General features: G+C 37.5%; 1 protein-coding gene across 1 annotated transcript in view; it reads right to left on the bottom strand.

The window, feature by feature from the left end:
• The window catches only part of DIPK1A (divergent protein kinase domain 1A), a 118,799-nt gene that overhangs the window by 8,775 nt on the left and 84,522 nt on the right, over window positions 1–25,502 (bottom strand). Inside the window, exons 2-3 of the mRNA XM_045847058.1 lie at window positions 21,494–21,628; window positions 1,673–1,780 (exon numbers count right to left, since the gene is read on the bottom strand). Of these exons, the coding sequence (XP_045703014.1) occupies window positions 1,673–1,780; window positions 21,494–21,628 (243 nt within the window). The remainder of the gene's footprint in view (window positions 1–1,672; window positions 1,781–21,493; window positions 21,629–25,502) is intronic.

Genomic DNA, 25,502 nt, shown 5'->3' with positions numbered 1-25,502 from the left:
GTGTTTGAGCCCAGGCAGTGCCTTCTTGCTTATATATAAAAAACAAATAGTATTATATTAGTTAGTAATAATATTAATCTAAAAAAAAGCAGATTATATCACTGCCCTGCTTCAAACCCTCTAATACAATTTGAATAAAGTCCAAAAGCCCTTTCCATTTGATGTTAGGCTTCATATGAGCTAGCCTGGCCTTATTCTTTAATCTGATCTTCTACTGAGTATTCCTGAGTCCCTATATTCCAGCTACAGCGGTCTTCTTTCTGTTCCTTGAAGCTATCAATCTTATTTCTGTTTCATGACCATGACCTGCTTCATTTGCTCTTGGTTCTGTTTGGAATGAACGCACAGATCTTCACACAGTCAGCTCTTTCACACGCCCTGAGTCCCAGCTCAGGCGTTACCATGGACAGGCCTTCCCTATCCACCTATCTAGACTGGGTCCTTCTTCCATCCCAGGTCACTCTCTAACACATTATCCTGTTTCATTTTCTTTACAGCTTTTAGCACTGTCTGAAAATGATCCTATTTATTATCTCTTCTTTCACAAGAAACACAAGGCACAGGAGGCCAGAGGCTTTATCTGTCTTGTTCTCCGTGGTCTCTCACAACGCCTTCAGCAGTTCCTATCATGTAGTAGTTATTCACGTGTTAGATTTTGTTTCAGAAATCCTCTTAAACAGTGTTAACATTGTAACTTCAAATATATTTTAAATTTCTATAGTTATAAGAGTAATTATAGAAATTTACATTGGAAATTTAGAAATAATATAAAGAAAAAAGATGCCCTTAAAAATTATGTAATATTCCACTGCCCAAGGATAATTGGTGTTGGTTTGTTACAGTTTCCTCCAGCCCAATAGTATTCTACTGTTCTAATTCATGTTTGATGATAAGTGAGGTAGAACATTTTTTTAAGTTTTTAAAGATTTTTTCATTTTATTTATTTACTTTTAGAGAGGAAGGAAGGAAGAAAGAGAGGGAGAGAAACATCAATGTGTGAAAGATTCAGTGGCCTCTTGCACACACCAACCTGTGACCCAACTGGGACCTGGCCTGCAACCCAGGCATGTTCCTTGACTGGGAATCTAACTGGCAACCTCTTGGGTCACAGGCTGGTGCTCAATCCACTGAGCCACACCAGCCAGGACAGAACATTTTTTCATTATGTTTATCAGTTATTTATAGTTCTTCTTTTGTGACCTAGCTCATCCTGTCTTTTGCCCATGCCCGGAGTTTAATTTTTCATTAATATTATCTTAATAAGGTCTCCCCTGATCACCTCCGCCAAAGCACATCTCCACCATCTGTGCATTGTCCATCAATTTGCCTTGTGTACATCCTTATAAAACATATCATATTTTGTAATTATCTTGCTCATATATTTATCTATAAACTGTTTATATCCCCCATGCCTCTGGGATAATGTAAGATCCATAAGGGAAGCAATCCTATCTATCTTAATCACCATTGTATTCCTAGTAACCGAAACAGTGCCTGGAGTATGGGACAGGGGACTAATAAACATCTGTGGGATGAGTGAATCAAAGCACACAAAATTGAAATATATAAGATGTCCTTAAGCTCTGGTTCAAGAATTCTTTTAATAACCCTTTAATTTAAGTTACATTAGAGTGTACCATCAATCTGGAATGTTTATTCATAATGTCCATACCTGATTGTTGGGCTTGGTAGACAAGCATTTTCCAAAGTAAAGAGTTTCTGTAACACAAAGGCTGTTACATGCAGGCCCATCAATAACGCCAGTCTTGTACTTGTCACACTAAAAACAGGACATAAAGTAGTTAATAAAAAAATGTTCACAAGAAGAAACACAATAAAGACACCATAAAGAGACATCTATATTCTCTAAGAGAAGGTTCCACAATAAAAAGGACTCTGGCTTTGGATATGGGCGGACTTGAATTTGAATCCAAGCCTGCTCCTCACTAGCTATGTGATGATGAGAGCCCTTGTTGCAAAGGGTATGTGCAGAATTCTGAAACTTCTTCCCATTTAACATGGTCTGAGGTGGTATGGTATCCATTCTCCAAGAATAGGAACACTCTACTTTTTTTAAATGGCTCTGGTTTTAAAATAAATTAAAAAATAAAGTTTAAATTACAAAAAGGCTTTAAAATAGCAAAATAAAATTACCTCTGTTATCCTTGAGAAGATCCAAAAACAAGAAATAATCTGGGGGTGGTAAACTCACGATACAGTGTACAAATGATGTGCTGTGCAATTGTGCACCCAAACCTGTAGGATTTTGTTAACCAGTGTCACCCCAATAAATTCAATGAAAAGGAAAAAAGGAATAAAGTATAAAAAGAGAAATGCCAGCTCTATCTTTGATAAAATGAGGTACTAATGGAATCCTAAGACACAATACACGAGAATGGCCTGCCAAGTTCAGTGAAAATTACACCAGTGTCCAGAAGCACACTAAGATTAAATAGCTGCCATGACCTCAATTCTCAAAGTTGGCAAAACACTGCATAGGTGGTACATCTGAAGAGAAGAACCATCAGCTTAATTTGCAATGAAGGTTTAAGGGGCACAGCTGTGGGAACTTCCAAGGACTCTATTTGGCATCATGAAGTCTCAGGGCAAGGCAGTGATAAAAATCCTTAAAATGTTATCCATGTTGGAGGTAGTAGTCTGTTAATGAACTATGGGTTACGAAACACTCTATCACGAGCATCTCTGTAGTTGCTAGGGAGATACACAGGCTGAACCAATCTGTGTGTCTGTCTTTCTGTTTCACCTGTGTTCTTTTGCACACACACAACACAACACACATGTAAACTCTGGACACAGAAGCTTCACTACAAGTTCAATTTACGGTCCCAGTTGCTTCTAAAAATTCTCAGTGATGAGTAAATAATCAAAAGAAAATAAGCATGAGATCTGTACAGCACATTTACAAGAAAACAGAAGAAAGGAATAGAAAAAGCAAGTGTCTGATAAATACTTTCCAGGAAAATGCTGCCCCATAACAGAGCAAACATGGCTATGAATTCGAAGGACTTAATGAAACAGTTTAAGACCTCAACAGGAAATAAGTGCTCAGTAACAGCAATGATTGTTTTACATAGCCAAACTTTCTTCCAAGTAAAAGGCATCAAAAGTTTTTGAAACGTAAGGACCAGAAAACACAACACCCAATAGTGTCTCTTGAACTATTAGAGAATGAATTTCAGGCAACCAAGATTTGAATGGAGAAACTAAACGTGGACACCAGTTGAAAGGGAGGACTGGGATGAAAATCACTGAGGAATCTATTTCTTGACAAATATTAATAGAGTGTTTGATGGTTAACAGATGCTTACTGTGTGTCAGGCACTGTCTCAGTGCTATACTTTTATTATAATGAAAACAACCCTGTTATAGCCATAGAATCTATTGTTATATCCACTGTAAAATAAAAAAACAAGTATCTGTTAAATAATTCGCTCAAGGTCACAGAGTTACAAAATGACACCAAGATTCCACCCTAGGCAGTCTGGTTCCAGAGCTCATTCTCTTAAGCAATACTGTATATTGTTTAGAATGTTATTATTATAAACTGTACTAGTAAAAGTAATAAAATTAAGAAGAATCAAGAAGGGACATGTAAGAAGATGGCATGTGGCAAAAGGATGTTGATTTCCTTATCTTTACCATCCAAGGTCAAAAAATAACATTTACATTTAGTAAATCAAATTATAGAGACAGAAATACATTCAAAAGTATAAAAATGATCACCAGAAGAACTAATAATAATAATACATTGATTACAATTAGGTGGAATAAAGAAGATGGGATGATGTATAATTTTATCATTGCTTGTAGTAGGGAGTAAACAGATATGGTCTAAAGAAATAAAGTACATTTTTATAAGTATAATACAGCCCTGGCCTGGTAGTTCAATTGGCTGGAGCACTGTCCTGATACACCTGGGTTGCAGGTTCTATCTCTGGTCAGGGCGCATACAAGAATCAACCAATGAATGCATACATAAGTGGAACAACAAATTGATGTGTCTGCCCATCTGTCTCTTTCTCTCTTCCTCTCTCTCATCAATATAAAAAGTTACAGTATAAAGCTAACCACTGGAAGAGCTAAAAACAGAATACAAACCTTCCTAAATTATCAGAAGGAACATGCATAAAACAACTTAAAGAAATAGACAACCTATAGAAAAAGATAGAAACCAATCTTTAAAAATATAAAGTAGGTCATAAAATGTGATACAGAACTAAGTCATATCTATAAACGTCAATGAGATAAGTTCACCTAAATAAAAATATCCTGAAAAAAACAGTGTCAAAAAAGTTGAAAATAAAAAATGGTACAGATATATCAGCTCAAAATGGAGATTGGAAGATGAAGATCAGAGGAACTCTCTCAGCTACAGAAATATAGCCTTTTATTTTTATTTTACATTGGTTAATTCCTTAATTCTGCTTTCTTTAAATTTTTTCTTATATTTTCAATTTGTAATTCATCCATCTGTTTTGTTGTCATTTACTAATGTAATTAAGACTTCACATTCTTCTCTAAATAGTTCTTCAATTTTATGTTAGCTTTAGTTTCTGATGTATTTTGTTTTATTTTAATTGATTTTAGAGAGAGAGGAAAAGAGAGAGAGAAACATTGATTTGTTGTTCCACTCATTTATGCATTCATTAATTGATTCTTATATGTGCTCTGACTGGAGATCGAACCTACAACCATGGTGTCTCAGAATGAAGCTCTAACCCACTGAGTTACCTGGCCAGGGCTCTGATGTATTTTTTTAAATGTTATTATTGTTATTTCTTAGATACTTAATTTTTTGATTTTGTACTTTCTCTTTAGATGAATAAGTCAAATAGTATTTAGAAATTTTCAGACAGATTTTTGTCAATCTCAAGTTATGTTGTATTGCAATTGGAAAATATTGTTTCTCTCATTTCCACTAAGTGTAATATATAAAGTTTGTGTCTAATACTTTCCACAGTTTTCTACATGAATAAAATAGCTTTGCTAGAGATGGAGAGCCCTGTCCATGTGAAGAGTTAAGTGCCGGCACCTAGGAACTGCTGCCCTTCAGTTATCATTAGCAGAGGAGTCCCTACAAGAGCGCTTGACCATGCCTGCCTTCTCCTTCAGACCTGGTTGTAACCATGAATATTAGGTTTCATCTTCATAGGATAAGAAGAGCGGAGCTGCAGAGCGATAGTTCCTAGACTCAAGTTTCGGGGAGACCAGAGAGAGATGCTCAATATTTTTTCCCAGGTCAGTTTCCGGGGATTTTTTAGGAAAATCATCTTTTTGGCATCTTTGCTTGGTAGCAAAGGGCCATCGATTTTATTGGCATGTTTCTTTACTGAGGCAAAAGGTGGTAGGAGTTCTGAGGCCTTATGCAGGAGCTGGTAGGGTTTCTAAGAAATTAAGACTGCATAAACCACATCCCCTGACCACAAAGAAATGAGAAATCAACAAGAAAAATCATGTAAAAATAAATACAGATATGTTTGGAAACTAAAAAGCACATTTCTTATCTGTTGTAAGGGGCGGGGGAGGTTAGGGGTGGAGGAATTGAGCACAAAGGAAAAAGGACTCATGGACATGGGCAACAGTGTGGTGATTGCTGGAGGGAGCAGGGTATAAGGGGACTAAATGGTAATGGAAAAAATACAATAATAAAAAAAATTAAAAGCACATTCCTAACTAATTTGTGGACTAATGGAGAAATCGCAATGGAAATGCAAAATATCTAGAACTGAACATCAACAAAGGTATACACAAAACTTGTGGGATGCAGCTAACGCAGTTCTTAGAGGGAAATTTTCCTTTAAACACAATGATGAAAAAACAAGAGACAGTATAAGTAGTTAGCACTCAAATAAAGAGGCTTAATAACCAAATGATCAATAACACCAAATGCTAGTTCTTCAAAAACTTTAATAAAAGAGATAAACCTTCAGTACGACTGATCATGAGAAAAAGAGAAGGCACAAATAAAGATGACTAGAAAAGAAAGGGTTGTAACAGTGAATGTTAACAATTCTATGGCAATGCATTTGAAATAAGCATTTTATCCTGAAAAATATAAATAATAAAAATGATGCAAGAAGAAATAGAAAATCTGAGTAAGACTTACAAACATTTTTTTAAAAACCAAATCAGTAGCCCTGGCTGGATGGTTCAGTTGATAGGAGCATCGTCCCACACACCAAAAGATTGCTGGTTCAATTCCCAGTCAGGACACATGCCTGGGTTGCATGTTCGACCCCCAGTTGGGATGTGTTAGGGAAGCAACCAATGGATGTTGCTTTCTCACATCAATGTCTCTCTCTCTCTCTGTCTCTCAAATCAATGAGCATATCTTCAGGTGAGGATTAAAAAAATTGAATCAATAACCAAAAATATTAGGTCACAGTACAGTCTAGGAGGACCTCAGAGTGTGATACAGAATTTTTGGAAGAGTGAAAAATAGGTAACAAAAATGGGGAGATCTATAACAGTGTCAACAATAAACATAAAGAAAAAATAAAGTAAAACAACAACAATAAAAAGGCAACAACATAAATCTCCATCAAACAAATGAATGAATAAATTGTGGTATAGTTGCACAATAAAATACTATTCAGTAATTAAAAGAATTTGGCCTATACATATCAAATGGAAAAATGTTGAAAACTTAATTTCAAATGGAAAAAGTTGCAGAATATATGCAGTTTAGTATCATTTATTAAAGTTAGGAACATATACAGCAATGCTGTGTATTATTTATACTCCCATACACAGAGTGAAATTATGAAAACATGATTTCAAGATGGTGATTATTCCTGGGGAGGAGGAAGGAGACTAGCAGAGAAGACAGAGTTTACCTGTACCATGAAGATTTTTTAAAAAATTTTTTTGATGTTTGAAATTCAAATAACTTTTATTTAAACTGAAAACACAATTCTTTTTCTTTTATTTTTTTATTTTATTGATTATGCTATTACAGTTGTCCCATTTCCCCCCTTCACTGCCCTCCACCTTGCACATCCTCTCCTACCCACATACCTCCCCTTAAGTTCATGTCCATGTGTCATAACTTCTTTAGCTTCTACATTTCTCATACTATTCTTACCCTCCCCATCTATTTTCTACCTACCATCTATGCTACTTATTCTCTGTACCTCTTGCCCCTCTTTCCTCCTCCCACTCCCCTGTTGCTAGCCCTCCACATGATCTCCATTTCTGTGGTTCTTCTGTTTTAGTTGTTTGCTTCGTTTGCTTTTGTCTTTGTTTTAGGTATGGCTGTTAATAATTGTGAGTTTGCTGTCATTTTACTATACATGATTTTTATCTTCTTTTTCTTAGATAAGTCCCTTTAACATTTCATAAAATAAGGGCTTGGTGATGATGAACTCCTTTAACTTGACCTTATCTGGGAAGCACTTGATCTGCCTTTCCATTCTAAATGAAAGCTTTGCTGGATAGAGCAATCTTGGATGTAGGTCCTTGCCTTTCATGACTTGGAATACTTCTCTCCAGCCCCTTCTTGCCTGTAATATCTCTTGAGAAATCAGCTGACAGTCTGATGGGAACTCCTTTGTAGGTGACTGTCTCCTTATCTCTTGCTGCTTCCAGAATTGTCTCCTTCATTTTAATCTTGGCTAATGGAATTATGATGAGCCTTGGTGTGTTCCTCCTTGGGTCCAACTTCTTTGGGACTCTGAGCTTCCTGGACTTCCTGGAAGTCTATTTCCTTTGCCAGATTGGGGAAGTTCTCCTTTATTATTTTGTTCAAATAACTTTTCTACTTGTTGGAACGTTTAAAAATGTCCTGGAGGTTCCTAAGCCTCTCCTCATTTTTTTTTTTGAATTCTTATTTCTTCATTCTTTTCTGTTTATTTGTTTGTTTTCTTCCTTCTGGTCCACTCTATTGATTTGAGTACCAGTTTTCTTTCCATCACTATTGGTTCCCTGTGCATTTTCCTTCATTTCACTTAGCATAGCTTTCATTTTTTCATCTAATTTGCAACCAAATTCAACCAATCCTGTGAGCATCCTGATCACCAGTGCTTTGAAGTACTGTGCATCTGATAGGCTGGCTATCGCTTCATTGCTTAAAAGTATTTGCTTCGGGGCTTTGATCTGTTCTTCCATTTGAGCCACTTTTTTTTTTTTTGGTCTTGTCCCACCTGTTACATATGAGGGGCGGAGCCTTAGGTGTCCACCAGGGCGGGTCAACCAGTCACTGGGTTATGACGCTGTATGTGGGGGTGGGGTCCCAGAGGGAACAATGGCGCTTGCTCCGCTCTCTCTCAGATTTCAGCCCCTTCTGTCATTTCCCAGAAGCAAACTAGGCCCTTCTGGTGCTAATTCCCAGCTGGGTGGGCTTGTGTACATTCTAGGACCCTGTGGGTCTCTCCAACGAACTTTCCTGTGAGGCTAGGAGTCTCTCCCTGTGCCTCAACCCCCACAGATGTTTTCAATTGGTGTTTTGAGGCTTTATTTCCTGGCGCTGCGACCCTGGGTTGCCTGGTCTGTCTTGCTCCCCAGCTTTGCCTGGTTTGTCTGCGAATGAATGTGGGACTGCTTGGTCAGCCAGCTGCCTTGTGTGCCTCACTGGGTCTGCCTGCTGCCACCATGCGCCCGGGGTTGTCAGCCACAGCCTTGCGCACCAGGGTCCACAAGACACCACTTTTTTATTTATTTATTTTTTTTTGCTTCGATCCCTCTCTGCCCAGCGCCCAACTCCGCCCCTCTACCGGACTGGATGAATGTGTCCAACTCCTTGGTTGTCAGACTTCCATACAGTTCAATTTTCTGTCAGTTCTGGGTTTTTGGTTTTTAAATTTTTGTTGTCCTTAATTTGGTTGTGCGAGGAGGCACAGTGTGTCTACCGACACCATCTTGGCCAGAAGTCGATTTTTTTCTTTTTAAAATGAGGCAAATATTGTGAAAGGTTAAGAAATAGTAGGTACCTGGTACTTATTATGTTGTTTTCTACGTGTTAACATTGTTCTAAGAGCTTTTCATGTATATCTCTTTAATCTTTGCAGCCTCTCTATGAAAGGTATTACCATTATCTCCATTTTACTGAAAAATGAACTGAGGCAGGAGAGGTTAAGAAAAGGTTAAGAAGCCAAACTGGTTTAGTGGTGGTGCTGAAATCTGACTAACCCAGATGTCTGCCTGCAGAGCTCATGCTTTTAACCATGGAGGTAAAAGAACCAGAATTACGTGTCTTGGAGAGTAAAGTGTAGAGCAGGTTTAACACTCGCTGGATCAGATACCCGTCCCCAGTGCTCCTGTAAGAGGGTGCAGCCAAGAGGGGGGCCCCAAATAGGAATTTGGAATGGGGTCCAGAACCCAGGGTGCCCAGGAAATATTAGGATGTCCTCACCCCCCCACAGGTGTGGGTTGGGGGAAGGGACACGTTGAAGCAGGGCCATTGAGAGCTGTTTTGCATAGCAATAGCTTTGCAGCTAACCTCTAGTGTGGTCATTTAACATATCTATAACCTTTCACTGGTTACATAGATATGTGAAATAGCTGTGGCCATGATCTGAGCCAGGGAAATGGAAGTAACTTCCCCACCTAGACGTAACAGGGGGGCAGGTACCCCAAGTTACAGCACCTGCATGGAAGCTTGAAGACTGGCTTCATGACATGGGGCCACGCCTGCCCAGACTCATGATGGATACCCAATAAAGCTGGAAGGATATGAAAGTGCTGGCAAATGTAGCCAGTTGTGGAAGAAGTAGGAAATGGGGCTGCAGAGGAAGATTGGTGTGGGGATTTAAACGGAGACGCAGCAGCCATTGTGCTGAGAGGACCACACGGCTCTGGACATGTGAGAGAACCACAAGGCTTTGCCAGAGTGGGGACTCCCACGGCCATTGTGCAGAGAGGACCACAGCCAGTGCAGAAGGAGAGAACCACTCGGGCTTCAGCAGAGTGGTGACTCCCATAGCCCTGTGAGAGAAATCACCATGCAGCTTTAGCAGAATGGCGACCCCCCTCTTTGCAGCCATTTCGAGGGGAGAACCACGTGACTTTGCCAGGGTGGGGACTCCCGCAGTCATTGTGCACAGAGGAGCACTTGGCTGTGGCAATACAAAGGAGAGCCATATGACTTTGCCAGAGTGGGGACCCCTGCAGCTTTAGGAGGGGGAACCACTTCCCAGCTTGAGCAGAGATCCCAGCAACACAGCAGATGGTGCTGGGAACCAAGGGAGGCCTACCAGCTGAGACAGATTACTGGGAAGAACCAGGGGCTGCCTGAGCCACGGACTTCTATTTCTTTTCCTGAGACATGGTACCCCAGGGTGGGCAAAGGAGGCAAGGAAGGACTATGTGTGTTTGTGGGTGTTTTAAGGGACTTTGGGATTTTGATGAAGTCATTAGGTCACTACTAAGTCTGTATAGCATTAAATAAACATTTCCTTTCCTTTTCACAAATCTCTGGCATTGAGAGATGTCTTTCCTATAAGGCGGCGGACATAACGATACTGGGGGGTTCCTTTCGGTAATAGTATATTGCCCTCGGCTCCCCTTGGCCCCTTGTGTTCTATAACACTCCTACTAAGAGGTTCTGGTCACTCTCCTTCCCTCTGGACAAGCAACTCCAAGTAGGGTCAGGACTTTTCATCTTTGTTTCCTTAGGACTTCACTCAAATGTCTGACATATAGTCAAATGCATATAAAAAGCACTCTTGCTGAATGCATGAAATGAACAATTTCTGGGATAGGACTAATATAGCTAACCCCTTCAACTGTACCAGTGTTTGGCTCCTGAATCCTGAGGAACCCTTTAACCATAAATCTTGCCCAGGTCAAGAATTAAATGTGACCCTTCCCATAATACCCATCTTCCAACAAATAACTGTAAGGCTGTGTATTTCCTTCCTGAGCCTATATTCTTCCTCCCTTCTTTCTTTACTGTCCCAAATCTAATATCATTTATAGTATGTTATCTTCCCTGGTAAAAAGTAAGATGATTTGAAGGCAAAGACACTATCATATTCATCTTTGAACTTCCCCCTCCCCTCTAGCAAATAACACAGAATTTACTAAATGTTTACTAAATAAGAGGCCCTGGCTGGTATGGTTCAGTGGATTGAGTGCTGGACTGAGAACCAAATGGTTGTTGGTTAGATTTCCAGTCAGGGCACAAGCCCGGGTTCCCAGCCAGGTCACCAGTAGGGGGCTCGAGAGAGGCAACCACATATTGATGTTTCCCCCCGCCCCAACTCTCTAAAAATAAATAAATGAAATCTTAAAAAAAAGAACATACCAATTTTTATTTTTTGAGCCCAGCTGTGCAACTCGCTACAGAACAGTAATTTTTATTTTAAAACCTCATTGAGGATAAATGAATAAGTTTCTGTAAAAGAAAAGTTTCTGTAAAATTATACCTTATCAGTAAGCTGTTAAGCAGTGAAGATAAATCTGGCATTCAGCTGAAAGAATCACATTCTTGTTTTGAGTAAAGGCCTTAAGCCAACCCTGCATCAAAGAGGCAGTCACAAAAAACAGGCTCTTCAACTTGTGGCTTCCATCACAAACCAAAAGCCAATATCCCTCATGCTTGTACAAAAAGGACCGTTAGCCACACACTTATTTTGTTTTTCAGTCAAGGCCATACACAACTATAATCACTGTCAGTAATCTGATCTTCTAACTAAAAATACACAGATTATAAAGAATGTTCAATTTTACAATAGAAAACTCAGCAGAAAACGTCAAAGGTTTTTCCTTCCCTGAGTTATTCTTATTACTATAATGATTTTACTATACACCCTCCTTTGCTTGCACATAGCAAAGTACCAGAAGATGGCGCTCTTTGGCTAAATTTTACAAAACCCACCTAAAATGAAAGAGTAATTTCATAAACAATGACAATTGTGTCACAGGGGCAATGACAATGAACAGATACACAGTACTAGGTTTTAAATAATTTTCTAAGATTAGTGTTCTAAAAATGTATTTGAGATCATCTTATCAATGTCTCCTTACTTAGGAAAAAACAGAATTGGGTTCTTAATGCCTGAAAATCCCCTAAGTGTCTAGTCAGCATCCTCTCCCTACATCACCCTTTTAAAATCTTCACCGTTCTCTGTGCTCTCACTGTATCTTCAACTTCTCATTTTTTCTCCTCTCTCCTGACTTTTTTCTCGGCCATTAACAGTGCTCATTGCATTCTCTCTTTTCATTTCCCACCACACACACACACACACACACCCACACCCCTCTCCACTCTTTCCTTGCCTCCCGTTACAATGTCTCTAATTTACTTTAAAATACCTCAGCATACACAGTGTGGTGCTGGTGGTGCTGGTGCTGATGGTGCGTGTACAGGTGAATTTACAGTCCAAGTGTTTCTAATATCCTAATCAGGCTTGTAGAGGTGCTCAGCTAAAGTTTTAATGAGGTAATAAAGAAACCCATGCTCCATATCTTGATCAAGATTAATCCATTTCTTAGATCTGTTATTAACAAATTAAGTTTTTATTGATGAAATATGTGGCCTGTTAAATAGCGTGGCAAATGTCAGAAATGCCTATTGGTGCAATGAAAGGTATTGAAGATATGTAAATTGGTTAAAATATGAAATATTCCCTACCTTTCCTGAAGAGGGTATAAGAGCCAGCTGAAGCTATAACCTTTATCTCTAGGGAGGTACCCAGTGCTAATCATTCTACAGCAGAGGTTCTCAGACTTCAGGGAGCTTCAGGTCCTTGGGAGGTCTTATTCAAACACAGACAGCTGAACATCACTCTCAGTGTTTCTGCTTCATTAGGTTTTATGAGGAGCTGAAAAGCATCTGCGGCAAGTTGCCAGATGATACCAATGCTGCTGGTCAAAGAGACAACCTTCTGAGAACCACTGGCTCAGAATTTCTAGTTCCCTGATGCTAGTTATAAGGGTAATAATAAGCCTGGAGCATCATTGCTTCTGCCTTGAGTAAATCTTTCATGCAAGTTGACAGAACTGCTAAAATGACCGAGTTAGAACTTAGGAGTTTACAGATTGATGACACAAAATGTTTTGTGACTACTTGTAAATAAATATGTGCTGAATAAATGCCTGTATGTGTAGCAGAAATAATTTTCATTATAACCTAGTAATGTGGTTGTGTGGGAGTATTAATACTCGCCTCTATCAAACATTTCATGGAGCAGACCTATGGAGCATGCATGACCAAACTGCATTAGGTTAACTTAAAATAATTTCCCTGCCAAAAGGTAGAAGCAACCCAAGGATCCATCAATGGATGAATGAATAAACAAAATGTGGCATAAACAAAACATACAATGGAATATTGTTCAGCTTTAAAGAGGAAGGAAATTCTGAAACATACTACAATATGGATGAAACTTCAGGGTGTTAGGCTAAGTGAAATAAGCTAGTCACACAGAAAAATTACTGTATGGTTCCACTTCCAAGGTCTCTAAGGTAGTTAATCTCATAGAAACAGAAAGGAGAAGGGTGGATGTTAGGTCCTGGGCGTAGGAGGAATGGGAAGTTGTTTAAGGGGAATGGAGTTTCAGTTCTGCAAGATGAAAAAGATATGGAGACTGGTTACACACAATGTGGATATACTTAGCACTACTGAACTGTACACTTAAGAATGATTAAGATTCACTATAGAAGACAGTATGGTCATTCCTCAAGAAATTAAAAATAGAACTACCATATGACCCAACAATTCCATTTGTGGGTATTTATCCAAAGAAATGTAAAACACTAACTTGAAAAGATACATGCACTCCCATGTTCAGTGCGGCATTATTTACAATGGCCAAGATGCAGATTTTTTGTTTTGTTTTGTTTGTTTGCTTGTTTTCACTAAATCTAGCCACACCACTTCCAATCTCAATCATGTGCTTCTCGTTATTTTTCCATATCCTCGACTACTCTATAAGCATCTTCAGGGCCAGGATGTGTCTTATCTCTACACCTTCAGATTCTAGCACAGTGCTAGTAGGCACAGAACTAAAATGACATGGTATTTTATTACTGGCTCGTTCCTTCTGAGCTGGCTTTCACCCCAAGTCTCTTTATGGCTTCCCAGGGATGATGGCGAAGGCTCACAATGACACCACTTGTCTGGGATCACTGTGACCATCACATGACGTGAGCGCAGCACTGTGCACGCAGGCCGCCCAGGCTGCTACTGTAATCAGACCACTAGGACTACCCTTCGAATAACACTTATGTTTGTTAAGACCTGAAATAAACTTGTTCAGTAAATATTTTTCTATAAATTCACAAAGAAAAGATTGGTAACCTAATTCAAGTTGGCACAAAGGAAGACTATGCTTTTCTTCAAAGGAAAAATTAAGCTTGTAGTTTAAAAATAGTGTGTACCAAGTAGATTGGTTCTATATATTTTAAAAATATAAGATAATGGAACAAAATGAACCTCTGGAGTCAAATAATAATTAATACTAAGCAGATACAAAGTTAAATGAAACTGTTCAGCTATCTAACTGAAAACATGGTTATAATAAATACATTAAATTTAGTATATGTTAAGCTAGTTATTTTAAGCAACAGACCATCATCTCTAGAAATTAAATCTTAAAACAGACTATAATAAAATTTAGAGGCTCTTTTATCTTATAATGCTTCAATTTTAAAGCACATGCTCTTATAATAGTCACAAAGGTTCACCAGAATGGCACTGTGATTTCTCACTAGCACCCAGTTAGAACCTCACTCTGATCATAGAGGAACATGCCAGAAATATCAATATTAAACAATGTTGTCCTGAAAATGTATAGAAGAAAAAGTTTACTCCCTCCCTCACCTTTTTGTTTCTTTTTTAAAGAACCCAGCAAACTAGAGTCAAATTGTGCAAAATTTCTTTATGATTAGGCTCCAAATAGGACTTGCTTAAATAACGAGTGAATCAGTGATTTCTATGATCAGAGAAAATGTGCAATACAATGAGTTAGTTATATTGTATAACATTATATTTAGGTTGGTGAGAGAGAGAGAGAGAGAGAGAAAGAGAGAGAGAGAGAGAGAGAGAGAGAGAGCGCAGAAGAAAGAGAAGCAAAACTGAGAAGAAAAAAAAATCCTCCCAACACATCTAATTAGGGTTAGTCAGTGAGCTGCCTTCACACACCTTCCACAGGCCAACCTTGGCCTCCCAGAGTATACCACCCCCACTGCATTTCCCTTCTGGGAAGCTTTAAAAGACTATTATGCACTTCACTGGAAAGTAGTTCTAAGTAACGAATATGACAGTGGGAAGTTTCATACTTTTATTAAAAACTGAAAATAAGAAATTTGAATTCAAATTGTAATCAATGTACAATGTGCAAAATTAATTCCAGTTTTGGCTTCTAGCCGCCTAGAAACTTAGATAAATTAAGAATCCTATTAACCTTATAATATCTTTTTTTAATTTTAAATTTCTTTTAAATTAAAAAAAATTTTTTTTTAAGATTTTATTTATTTATTTTTAGGGAGGGAAGGGAGGGGAGAGAGAGAGAGAGAGAGAGAGAGAGAGAGAGAAAGAGAGAGAGAGAAACATCAGTGTGCGGTTGCTGGGGGTTATGGCCTGCAACCCAGGAATGTACCCTGGCTGGGAATCGAATAAATTTAAAAAAATTTTAAATTAACCTTATAATATCTTTTAACAACAATTATCCAGTGATTAGAGAAAACATCTTGGGGAAATTATAGTAATACTCTATAGTGATTTCCAATGTTGAAATTATAATAGACTTGATTACTAAAAAAGACTAATACACAGAGTTCATAATTTATATGAAATACATACTTGATTTGTTCAACATTTTCAGTTTGTTTTTTAAATTTGTGATAAAAGGACAAAAGAGGAAAATATATTAATTTACAGGCAGCCAAACGGTCCAACGACCTAGGCTGTAGTTCAGTGGCTACTAATACATGGTTCTGGGAATTCTCAGATCTAATGTTAATCAGCACTTTTCTCTTTGGGATAAAAGTACTAAGGAAGCTGGGTTTATAAGTAAAAGGAGAAAGATGCTCCTCAGTGCCTTTCCAAATCCCTTCTATCTTATAAGGCCCTGCAGAAGTTCTATCTCCTCTATGGAGCCTTTCTCTACTATTCTACCCACAGTGATCTCTCTACTCACTGAAGCCTTCTTCCTGTGATTTTTTTGTAGTTCAACTATTTATAGTACTAACTGAATAATTTTAACCTGATGTGATGGTCTTTGGATGTGTCAGCTTGGCTACCCTGAAGTCCCCAGTTAATAAAGCAAATGATAATCTAGGTGTTGCTGTAAAAGTTTGTAGAGGTGATTAAAGTCCTTAATTAACTGACTTTAAGAGATTATCCTAGATAGACTGTGTGGGCCTGATTCACTTAGTTGAAAGGTCTTAAGAGAACGGCTGAGGCTTCCCTGATGAAGACATTCTATCTGTGGCTAGCAGCTTCGGCCCATGCCCAGAAGTTCCAGGCTGTCCTTCTTGACAGCCTACCCTATAGACTTTGGACTTGACTAGCCAGCCCTCACAATTGAGTAAGCCAATTCCTTGTAATAAGTCTCTGTTTTTTTTAAAAATTGAGATATAATTGACACATAACATTGTATTAGTTTCAGGTGTATAACATAATAATTTGATACTTGTATACACAAATAACTAATTTATGCTCCTTGACTTACAATGGCATTACATGCCAATAAGCCCAATGTAAACTGAAAGTATCATTCAATCAAAAATGTATTTAATACACCTAATCATAGCTTAGCCTTGCCTACCTTAAACGTGCTCAGAACACTTACATTAGCATAGAGTTGGGGAAAATTAACTAACAAAAAGCCAACAAAATGTTGAATATCGCATACTTTATGACATGCATTATTTTCACAATCATAATGTTGAAAAATCATAAGTTGAACCATCATAAGTTGGAGGCCACCTATTTTGTGAAGTAATCACCACAAGAACTCTAGTTAACATCCATCACCATACAGAGTTACATTTGTCTTTCTTGTGATAACTTTTAAATCTAGCCTTCTGGAAACTTTCAAATATACAACACAGTATTATTAACCTTTTAATACATGAATTCATTTTATCCTTAAAACCATTTGATGAGACATACAGCACTATTAACCCTCATTTTACAGAAGCTAAATAACATGCCCAAGCTTATATAGCTAAGGAACAGCAAAGGTAGAACTCAAACCTGAAGCTCTTTTATTCCAATGCTTATGCTCTTAACCACTGCAATGGATATGACTCCTCACACACATGTGGGAGGAGAGGGGAAAGAGACAGAGAAGAAGAAAGCTGTGTACGACGAGACAGACTATGATTTTTAAGCACAGTGTAAACTATGTATCACACTCTACTGATCACCTGTCATCCTTAACTCTTAAACAATGATCTCAGCTTGGAGGCAAAGTCCAAATGGGGCAGTCACAGTAATCCTCTGGAGACTTTAATGTCAATTTAATTGATACAAAATGGAAGAACACAATTCTAGTATAATTTAACACTTATTTGCCTTGAAACTCGAAATGATGAAAACATTTTCTAAGCCTAAAGTACATCTTTCCCCTAAGGCTGGCTTTAAAAAAAATTGTAGTTTTTCCACATTTGGGAATTATGTTCTTAAAACTTATGAAAACTGGTAGTAAGATCAGTAGTACTAAGAGAGTACTAATATTGCATAAGAATTATTTGATTAGAACTAAGAAGTAAGCAGAAAAAATATTTTAAATTACATATTAAAGCTTCAAAGAGCTAACAAGATATTACTTAATTAAGACCTGGGAGAGGATAAGATTCCTCTGAATGAATGAACTTAGAATTTGTGGCTGCAATTGCCTTCAGATGTATGACCTGAAATACACAGTCTTATGGCAGATAAAAATCTAGTTCAGTCCCTGCCCAGGTTGGGATCTTGGTACAGTATGCTTTGGGCTGAGACCCTGAAAAGCTGAACCCCAGGGGTACCGGTGAAGCTAAAAGAACCTCAGAGAAGTAAGCTGACTCACAGCCTCTTTTTTCCTTGGGGATTTTGCTGATGCTGGGCATGAGCTGAGGTCTGAGAACCAGAACTGTAAGCTAGCAGAGAGCTGCTGTGAGGATAAGAAACCAGCAAGCCTTTATAGGAAACTAAGGGAGCCTCAAACATACAGCCAGTTATCCTGTTGGGATATGTGCCAAATCCTGAGGCTTTACAGAATGGGAGGCTAAAAATCTCATCAGAAAGCCTTTGAAAAGCGGAGCAGACGTTTTGGCAGTCTCACAAGATACAGACTAGAGTTATGAACCTGCCAGGGGGAGAAACCCCAATAAATTCCCAGGCTCTCAGTTAAAATCCCTAGAGGGCTATGTTCTTGGAATGAAGATGAGCCAAAAATAGCTTGAGCTTTACTAGAGGTGCAACCCAGCCTCCAGTCCAAACTGTCCATGATTGGGTTAAGATGATCAACTACCATTCTAACTGCCTACTCTAGGGAAGGGAAACTATCTGGAGGCATTATGTAAAACATGCTGGGCATGCCACAGCACAAAGTGACAGGACCAGAAAGGAGATAAACATGGACAACAGAAACAGATCCAGGTATTGGAGTCATCCAGAAAGGATTTTAAAATAACTATGTTCATGTTTAAGTAAACAAGAACAAGGGTAGAGTAAAATAAATAAAACAATGGATACTTTCAATAGAGAATTGAAATGTATTTGATAGAATTAGGAATACAATATGGCAGTTCCTCAAAAAGTGAAATACAGAATTACCATCTGATTCAGCAGCTCCACTTCTAGGTACAGACCCAAAGGAACTGAAAGCAGGGGCTCAGATACTTGCACACTCATGTCCACAGCAGCATTATTTACAATAGCCAGAAGGTGGAGACTAGCTGTGGTTGACCCTTGAACAATACAAATTTAAACTGCACAAAAGTCCACTTATATGTGGTTTTTATAAAAAATGCTTTCATTGTCATGGTCGGATAGTTCAGTTGGTTGGAGCGTTGTCCCATGCAGCTCATGGCTGCAGGTTCCATTCCCAGGCAGGGCACATACCTAGATACTGGGTCCTTTCCCCAGTCGGAGCGCATACAGGATGCAACCAGTCATGTTTCTCTCTCACATCAATGTTTCTCTCTCCCTCTCTCTCTAAAATCAATAAACATATCTTCAGGTGAAGAGTAAAAAAAATCTCATTTTATATGTTAAAAATATGTTTTTCCTGCTTGCTTTATAGTTCCAATCAAACAATTCCTATGTAATGTTAGTATGTACTATCTTAGTGCTACTAGTTTTGGTAAGTATTAAAAACATAATTCCCAAATGCAGTCTTTTTTTTGAGCCAGTCTTAGAGAAAAGATATGTTTTGGGCTCAGAAAACTCTTTCAATATTTTCAAGTTTTATTAATATAAGCATTAAATTAGATAGAATTACATTCTGCTTCAATTTCTTATCAATTGAAGGAAAATAATGAAGTACTATAATTCAATCATAACAGAATATGTACCAACATATGCTTGCATTTTGACAGTTATTGTATTAATGTAAGATAAAAACATATCTGTTTCATTTGGCTTAATTTGTTAGAACAGTAGTTCTGACATCACCAGATGATATTAATATTTCTTCCTGGGAGGGTTGTGGTGAGGATGGATTCTTTTCCTAATCAAGTACACTTGCTTTCTCTGGAGATGCACAATGCACAACGCTGCATTAAAGACTCTGAGAAGTCCTCAGTAAAGTCAGCTGTTTACCTTTGTTTAATCTGCTGTTTTCAAATATATCTGGCCTTGGAAATTTTTTATCTGTGAAATACCTTTTAATGTGCTCCCAGGCTCCTAGTTTGAGAAAGGTGTTTTAGAAGAAGGGAAATAAACATTTCCAATTATTTTGATTATTTATATGTTATTATAGTTGACAGTAAAACTTCTGCTTCTTTCTTGTTCATTCAAGGTGAGTTTTGTAGGGGTTTTTGTTAGCTTTATTAAACTTCAGCTTTCTTTGTCAGTCTTTTCTGACATAGGGTAGGAGAGAGAGTATGAGCTTTATATAGAGACAGAATTAGGATCAAATTCTGGTTCCACCGTCACAGGCAAATTCTTCTCTCTCTGAGTCACATTTCTGTATTTATAAAATGGGCTTGGGAGGAGGGGCTCTCATAGTATTATGTTAACTATTAGTGGCCATGTAAAGTACCCAGTACATTGCCTGGCCCCGGAGGTTCCCCCTATCTTAAAATTCCTGAAGGATCTAGAATGACCAATTGGAATGGACATAAGATTGGTATCTTTGAACCCTGATCTGGACTCTCCTTTGCTAATTAATCCCCCTGCTTCTTATACTTCTTATATTATTTAGCAATTCATCCCTTGCCTAGTTATGAGGCTGTAATACTCCTGTAGGATAATTTTTTAAAAATCCTGACTGATAGAGTACCTAGAGTTAAATTGATTTTTATTTTCTTAGAATTTCTGAAAGCTCAGGTCTCCCTATATTATGTTCCTATGACACTTGTTACTGTAATATTTACTTTACCTTACTGTAATTATTCATTTTCTTACCTCATATAAGTTTGTTAAGGTCAAGATGTCTGGTCCCTTGCTATATGCACACACCTAGCACCACTGGCTTGGGTTAAGAGTAATCACTCAATAATCATAGAATCTTTAATAAGTTATAATAATTGGAAAACCAACAATCATTGTTAGCAAAAATGTAATTCTCAGAAGAAATGTTTAAATAGTGTTCACATCAGAATATATTAGCAGAAAACAAGGTGTTAAATTTACTTATCCTCAAACATTTAAAATACAGGGTCCAGCAGAAGCAAGGCCTCCTTGAGTGTGGTTGGTAGGGTAATAATATGAGTGTATAATTTATAGTTTTAATTTGAACATTTCACCTAAAATGTCATATGGTGTGCTTGAGTGTGACATTGTTATGTTACAGAATTACATGCTTATGCTTTTGTAATAAAAGATTTTGTAATAAAAAAGGGGCATTATTGGTACCAGACCCTCTATAAGTGCTATGAAACCAACAATTACTACTAGAAATCTTAGACTGATAGAGTGATCTTCCTAAAATATAGCCAAACATTAGGAGAGAAATTAAATGATAAAAAATGTATGTGCTTTTCAGATAAATTTCTGGTATTTGAGAATGACTCCATCTATTCAAAAGATGTGTTCTGGAAGATTTCCTGTACATAACACTTTCATACTCTACACATTAAAAATCCCATCTGATTAAACTAAATTTAAAATATATTTGAAAAATAAAAATCCCTCTTTGTAATGAAAATGTTCTCACACTAGTCTGTATTACATATTTAGACTTCTGACTATTAGATTTTTTTCAAAGTGAGGAATAGTGCTACTTACTTGTTCATATCAAAATGCTGAGAAGCACAACTCTAAGGTCAAATTAATTTTTACTATTTAAAATTATTACACACATAAGTAGTAACTATAATGTTATCAATATGACTTATTAATCTAGGTTTTTCCATATACCAGAAAATATAAAATACTTACTATAATTTTTTTACAGTCCTTTCCTCTGCATAGTTCTGTATAGGTGGAGTACTGCACATAAATAATCCAGCTTCCAACAAAAACTGCCAACCAGGAAAAGAAAAGATATTTCATCCGCACATGTGAGAAGCGAGCCTGTGAGTACAAAAGCACATAATCATTCATTCAGCACCAAATCAACATCCACTGTCCTAGAACACGACTTTTCCCCCCTTCTTGAAGAACTCAATATATATTCTAGGCTTTCATATGGCAATTCTCCTAGAACAAAGTGTACTTTCACTGAGTTCAAACAGTACTGGTCTTAGAAAAGGAAGCTCCTTGGTCCTGCCAAGGAAAAGGGGAACAAAATACCCTTTAAAATGTATAACCTTTCAAATACCACCAGCATTGAAAGCTACTTATTAAACATAAGCACGTGCACCATGCCACTCCGGACACCCTGTAAGGGTCAGGTAGAGAAATACAATTTCTATTTACTACAAACTCACAGAAGACTGTTTCAATGAGAATCTTGAAGTTCTTTATGGACAATTATGCTAAAAATAACTGTTTTTAAAAAGTAAGAATTAAGAATTTGGCTAGGTGCCACATGCCTCACAGTGAGGTACAACCAGAATAAGAAATCAAACTCCTACTTCACTATTGTATTCACTAATGCCTTATGTTCCTTTCGTTCAACCAACCAAATGATTCACCTGATAGATATTCTGCAAAGCTGAGAATGTTAAACAACTATTAAAGGAGAAATTATTGGAGAAGAAGAGGTTAAGCTATATAAGGAATACTTTACTCCTTGCAAGTCAGCTTGTAAAGCTGCAAAATAGGACCCTCTTTGCATTGTTTTGCTCCCAGTGCTCTATTATACAACTGCAACGTGGGACAGTTGGTACCTTTTCTCCATCAACCTGTCAACAAAAGATTGCTGCCACCAATCTAAAGCCAACAGGTGTCCCCATCTGGGGTACAGTAAAAGGAGAAATTTTATTCAGGTGAATAGTTTGCAAACCAGGGAAACATAGCAACCAGTGGAAATCAAAAGTACATGCCCCCTCTCTGAAAAGGGACAGCTGGCTTATATAGAGAATGTGCCTGCCCTGGTCCTGGATTAGTCCATTTTTATGCAAAAGAGAAATCCAAATTTGCAGTTTCATTGGTTCAAATAGCACTGCTCTGACTGCTTGGAATCCCAAGACCAGATTGGTTCTAATGGAGCTGCTGTGATTAATCAGTAAAGATGCAAATGAGGATATAGCTGTGTAGCTCCAATTGGATGGGGCAAGTCTCAGCTCATTAGTCAAAATATGATTCCAGGAAGTCCTTTATGAGTTACAGCTCAGTAGCAGAAAGTCAGTGCAGAGAGGCTGGCAGCTCAGTCTGAGGCTTTTCCCTGATATGCAGTGTGCATAAGAGGCCTCTACAAACAATGGCTGCTAGACTCCAATTACAAATTTGAGTCCCATTAAGCACAGGTGCCCTTTTTGACAGGTATTCCTTTTTGGAGTTAACAAACCACCTACCAAACAGTTTAATCTTCAAAAGTGCTAGTCAAGACAATTTAACATTTCTTTTTGAGTCTGGAGAGCCAATGGTCTGATTTTATAAACAGTAGAATTTAGGACTATGGGAAAAACTGGGCAGAAAAAAATTAAAGATATGTAAACAAACAGTGAAAAGCTAGTTTTGCTTTTAAAATCAGAAGCCAGTTTCTTAGGCAGGGCAACAGTAGGATCCTGTGAGTACTGTTAACATACAGTGACAGCAGAAAGAGACGAAAAAAACATAAAAGTGCACCTGCAGAAGACAATGAGTGCAAAGAAAAGAAGACTCAGGATGTACTGAATTCTGTTGGCCTTACTTACGGTTTAGATATCAGTCTTTGTAAAGCTAACAGATGGTGAATCCCATTACCAAAAGCATAAGGGCAACAAATTCAGTTAAATAATAGGTCTTTAAGCTTTATTATTTTATTTTATTAAAATAATAAGTTTACTAATTTATATAAAAATGCCTTTAAATGCAGGGTATTTTTCTATAGTCTAAATGAATCCAGTGAAAAGAAAATTCAGACAATTCCAAATTCAATCACATAAGCAACAATGAGGGTATATACCAAGGGGTTTGTTTGAAAGACATTTGAAATTATTTGGCCCTGAAATAAGCCAGTCAGAGAAAAACAAGTACCATATGATTTCAGTCATATGGGGAATCTAATGAACAAAATGAACTAACAAGCAAAACAGTGACAGACTCAGAGAGAGAGAGCAGGTTGACAGCTGTTGGGTAGGAGGTGTGGAGAGATTGAGCAAAAAATAAAAGAGGGCCAGAGAGAGAAACTCACGAACACAGAAAACAGAGTAGTGACTGCTGGGGTGGGGGGAAGGTTGAGGGAGGAAGACAGAAGAGTTATAGGGGGAATAAATGGTGATGGAAGGAGACTTGGGGTGGTGAATACACAACACAGCACACAGATGATGTGTTGTAGAAATGTGTACCTGAAACCTGTATAATTTTGTTAACCAGTGTCACCCCAATAAATTCAATAGAAAGGAAAAAAGACAGCCCTATAAGAGGTCTGATCAGCAGATACAAATGGATATGTAATAGTATTATGAGGCTTAAATATGATTAAATGACATAATACCTAAAGAATATAAGTACATTCCTAGACACATAGAAAAATACTCAATAAATGTTAGCTAAATCAATATGCAAGGCACTAAGCAAAAAGCCAATAATGCAGCCATTATTCTTTTTTGCACCTGCCAAGAAGAAAACTGAATGTGAATCTGATCAAGCCTTTAGCCCCAACTACCAGTTTACAGGAAATACAGGAGACAGAGGAACCTAAGTGACACTTAAGTAAGTGACACTATTAGGATACAATCAGCAAACTCTAGGCTGTGGGAAACACAGCAACACACAACACAGTTTCTTCAAGAAATAAATTATAAGGAGGAAAAAATAGAGGACAGGGAAAAGCTAATGATTAAAAATATTTAAGAAATAGATAAAATAATTACAATACATGAATTTTTTAAATATGCGGATCTTTTTTGAGTCTTGATTCAAATAAAAATATATGGGAGGGTGATACTTATGAGACAATTGAAAACTTGAAGATGGATATGATACCTGATGATATTAAGGAATTATTATTTTATTCAATAGGTATGCTAAGGATCTGTGGCAATGTTTTTTGTTGGTTTGTTTGTTTTAAAGATTTTATTTATTTATATTTGGAGAGAGGAGTAAAGAGGGAGAAAGAGAGGAAGAGAAACATGGGTGTGTGGTTGCCTCTCATGCCCCCTACTAGGGACCTGGCCTGCAACCCAGCCATGTGCCTTGATTGGGAATCGAACCAGCTACCCTTTGGTTCACAGGCCAGCACTCAATCCAGTGAGCCAACCAGCCAGGGTGGGTCTGTGGTAATGCTTACAGAAAAGAGCCCTAATCTTTTAAAGATATTGAAATATTTATCAAAGAATTGCTATATCTGGAATTTGCTTCCAAATAATATGGGAAAGGAAAAGTATGGGGAATATGGTTAAAACAAGATTGTCTGTGAGTTGATAATTGTTCAAACTGGGTGATGGGTACATCCCTTCTTTTGTATATTTTTTTCTCTCCTGTTTTAAAAATCTTTATATTGTACAATAAGACAAACTGTCACACTAAGACACCCCCTTCCCACACATTCATTCAGCAACTATTTACTGATTGTCTACTATGTGCCAAGTACTGCCTCAGGCACTTTCAACACATCTCCAGTTAGAGACAAACACATAATAAATCTACCGCACAAGTACCACTAAAACAGTTAAAAGTATAATGTGAAGAATCATAGCATGACATAATTTTACTTTTAAAGGTCCAATCTTATATTAATATTTTACATGATTTTTCCCTGGTTTTATAGTATTTTTCTTTTATATGTGTATGTGTGTGTATATATATAAATATATATAAATAAATATATTTATTTTTGATTGTTGTTCTAGTACAGTTT

Source organism: Phyllostomus hastatus, unplaced genomic scaffold (assembly GCF_019186645.2).
Source record: "Phyllostomus hastatus isolate PE091 unplaced genomic scaffold, TTU_PhHast_1.1 phas_contig_524, whole genome shotgun sequence".
NCBI lineage: Eukaryota > Metazoa > Chordata > Mammalia > Chiroptera > Phyllostomidae > Phyllostomus > Phyllostomus hastatus.
This window is presented reverse-complemented; position numbering and strand designations above follow the sequence as displayed.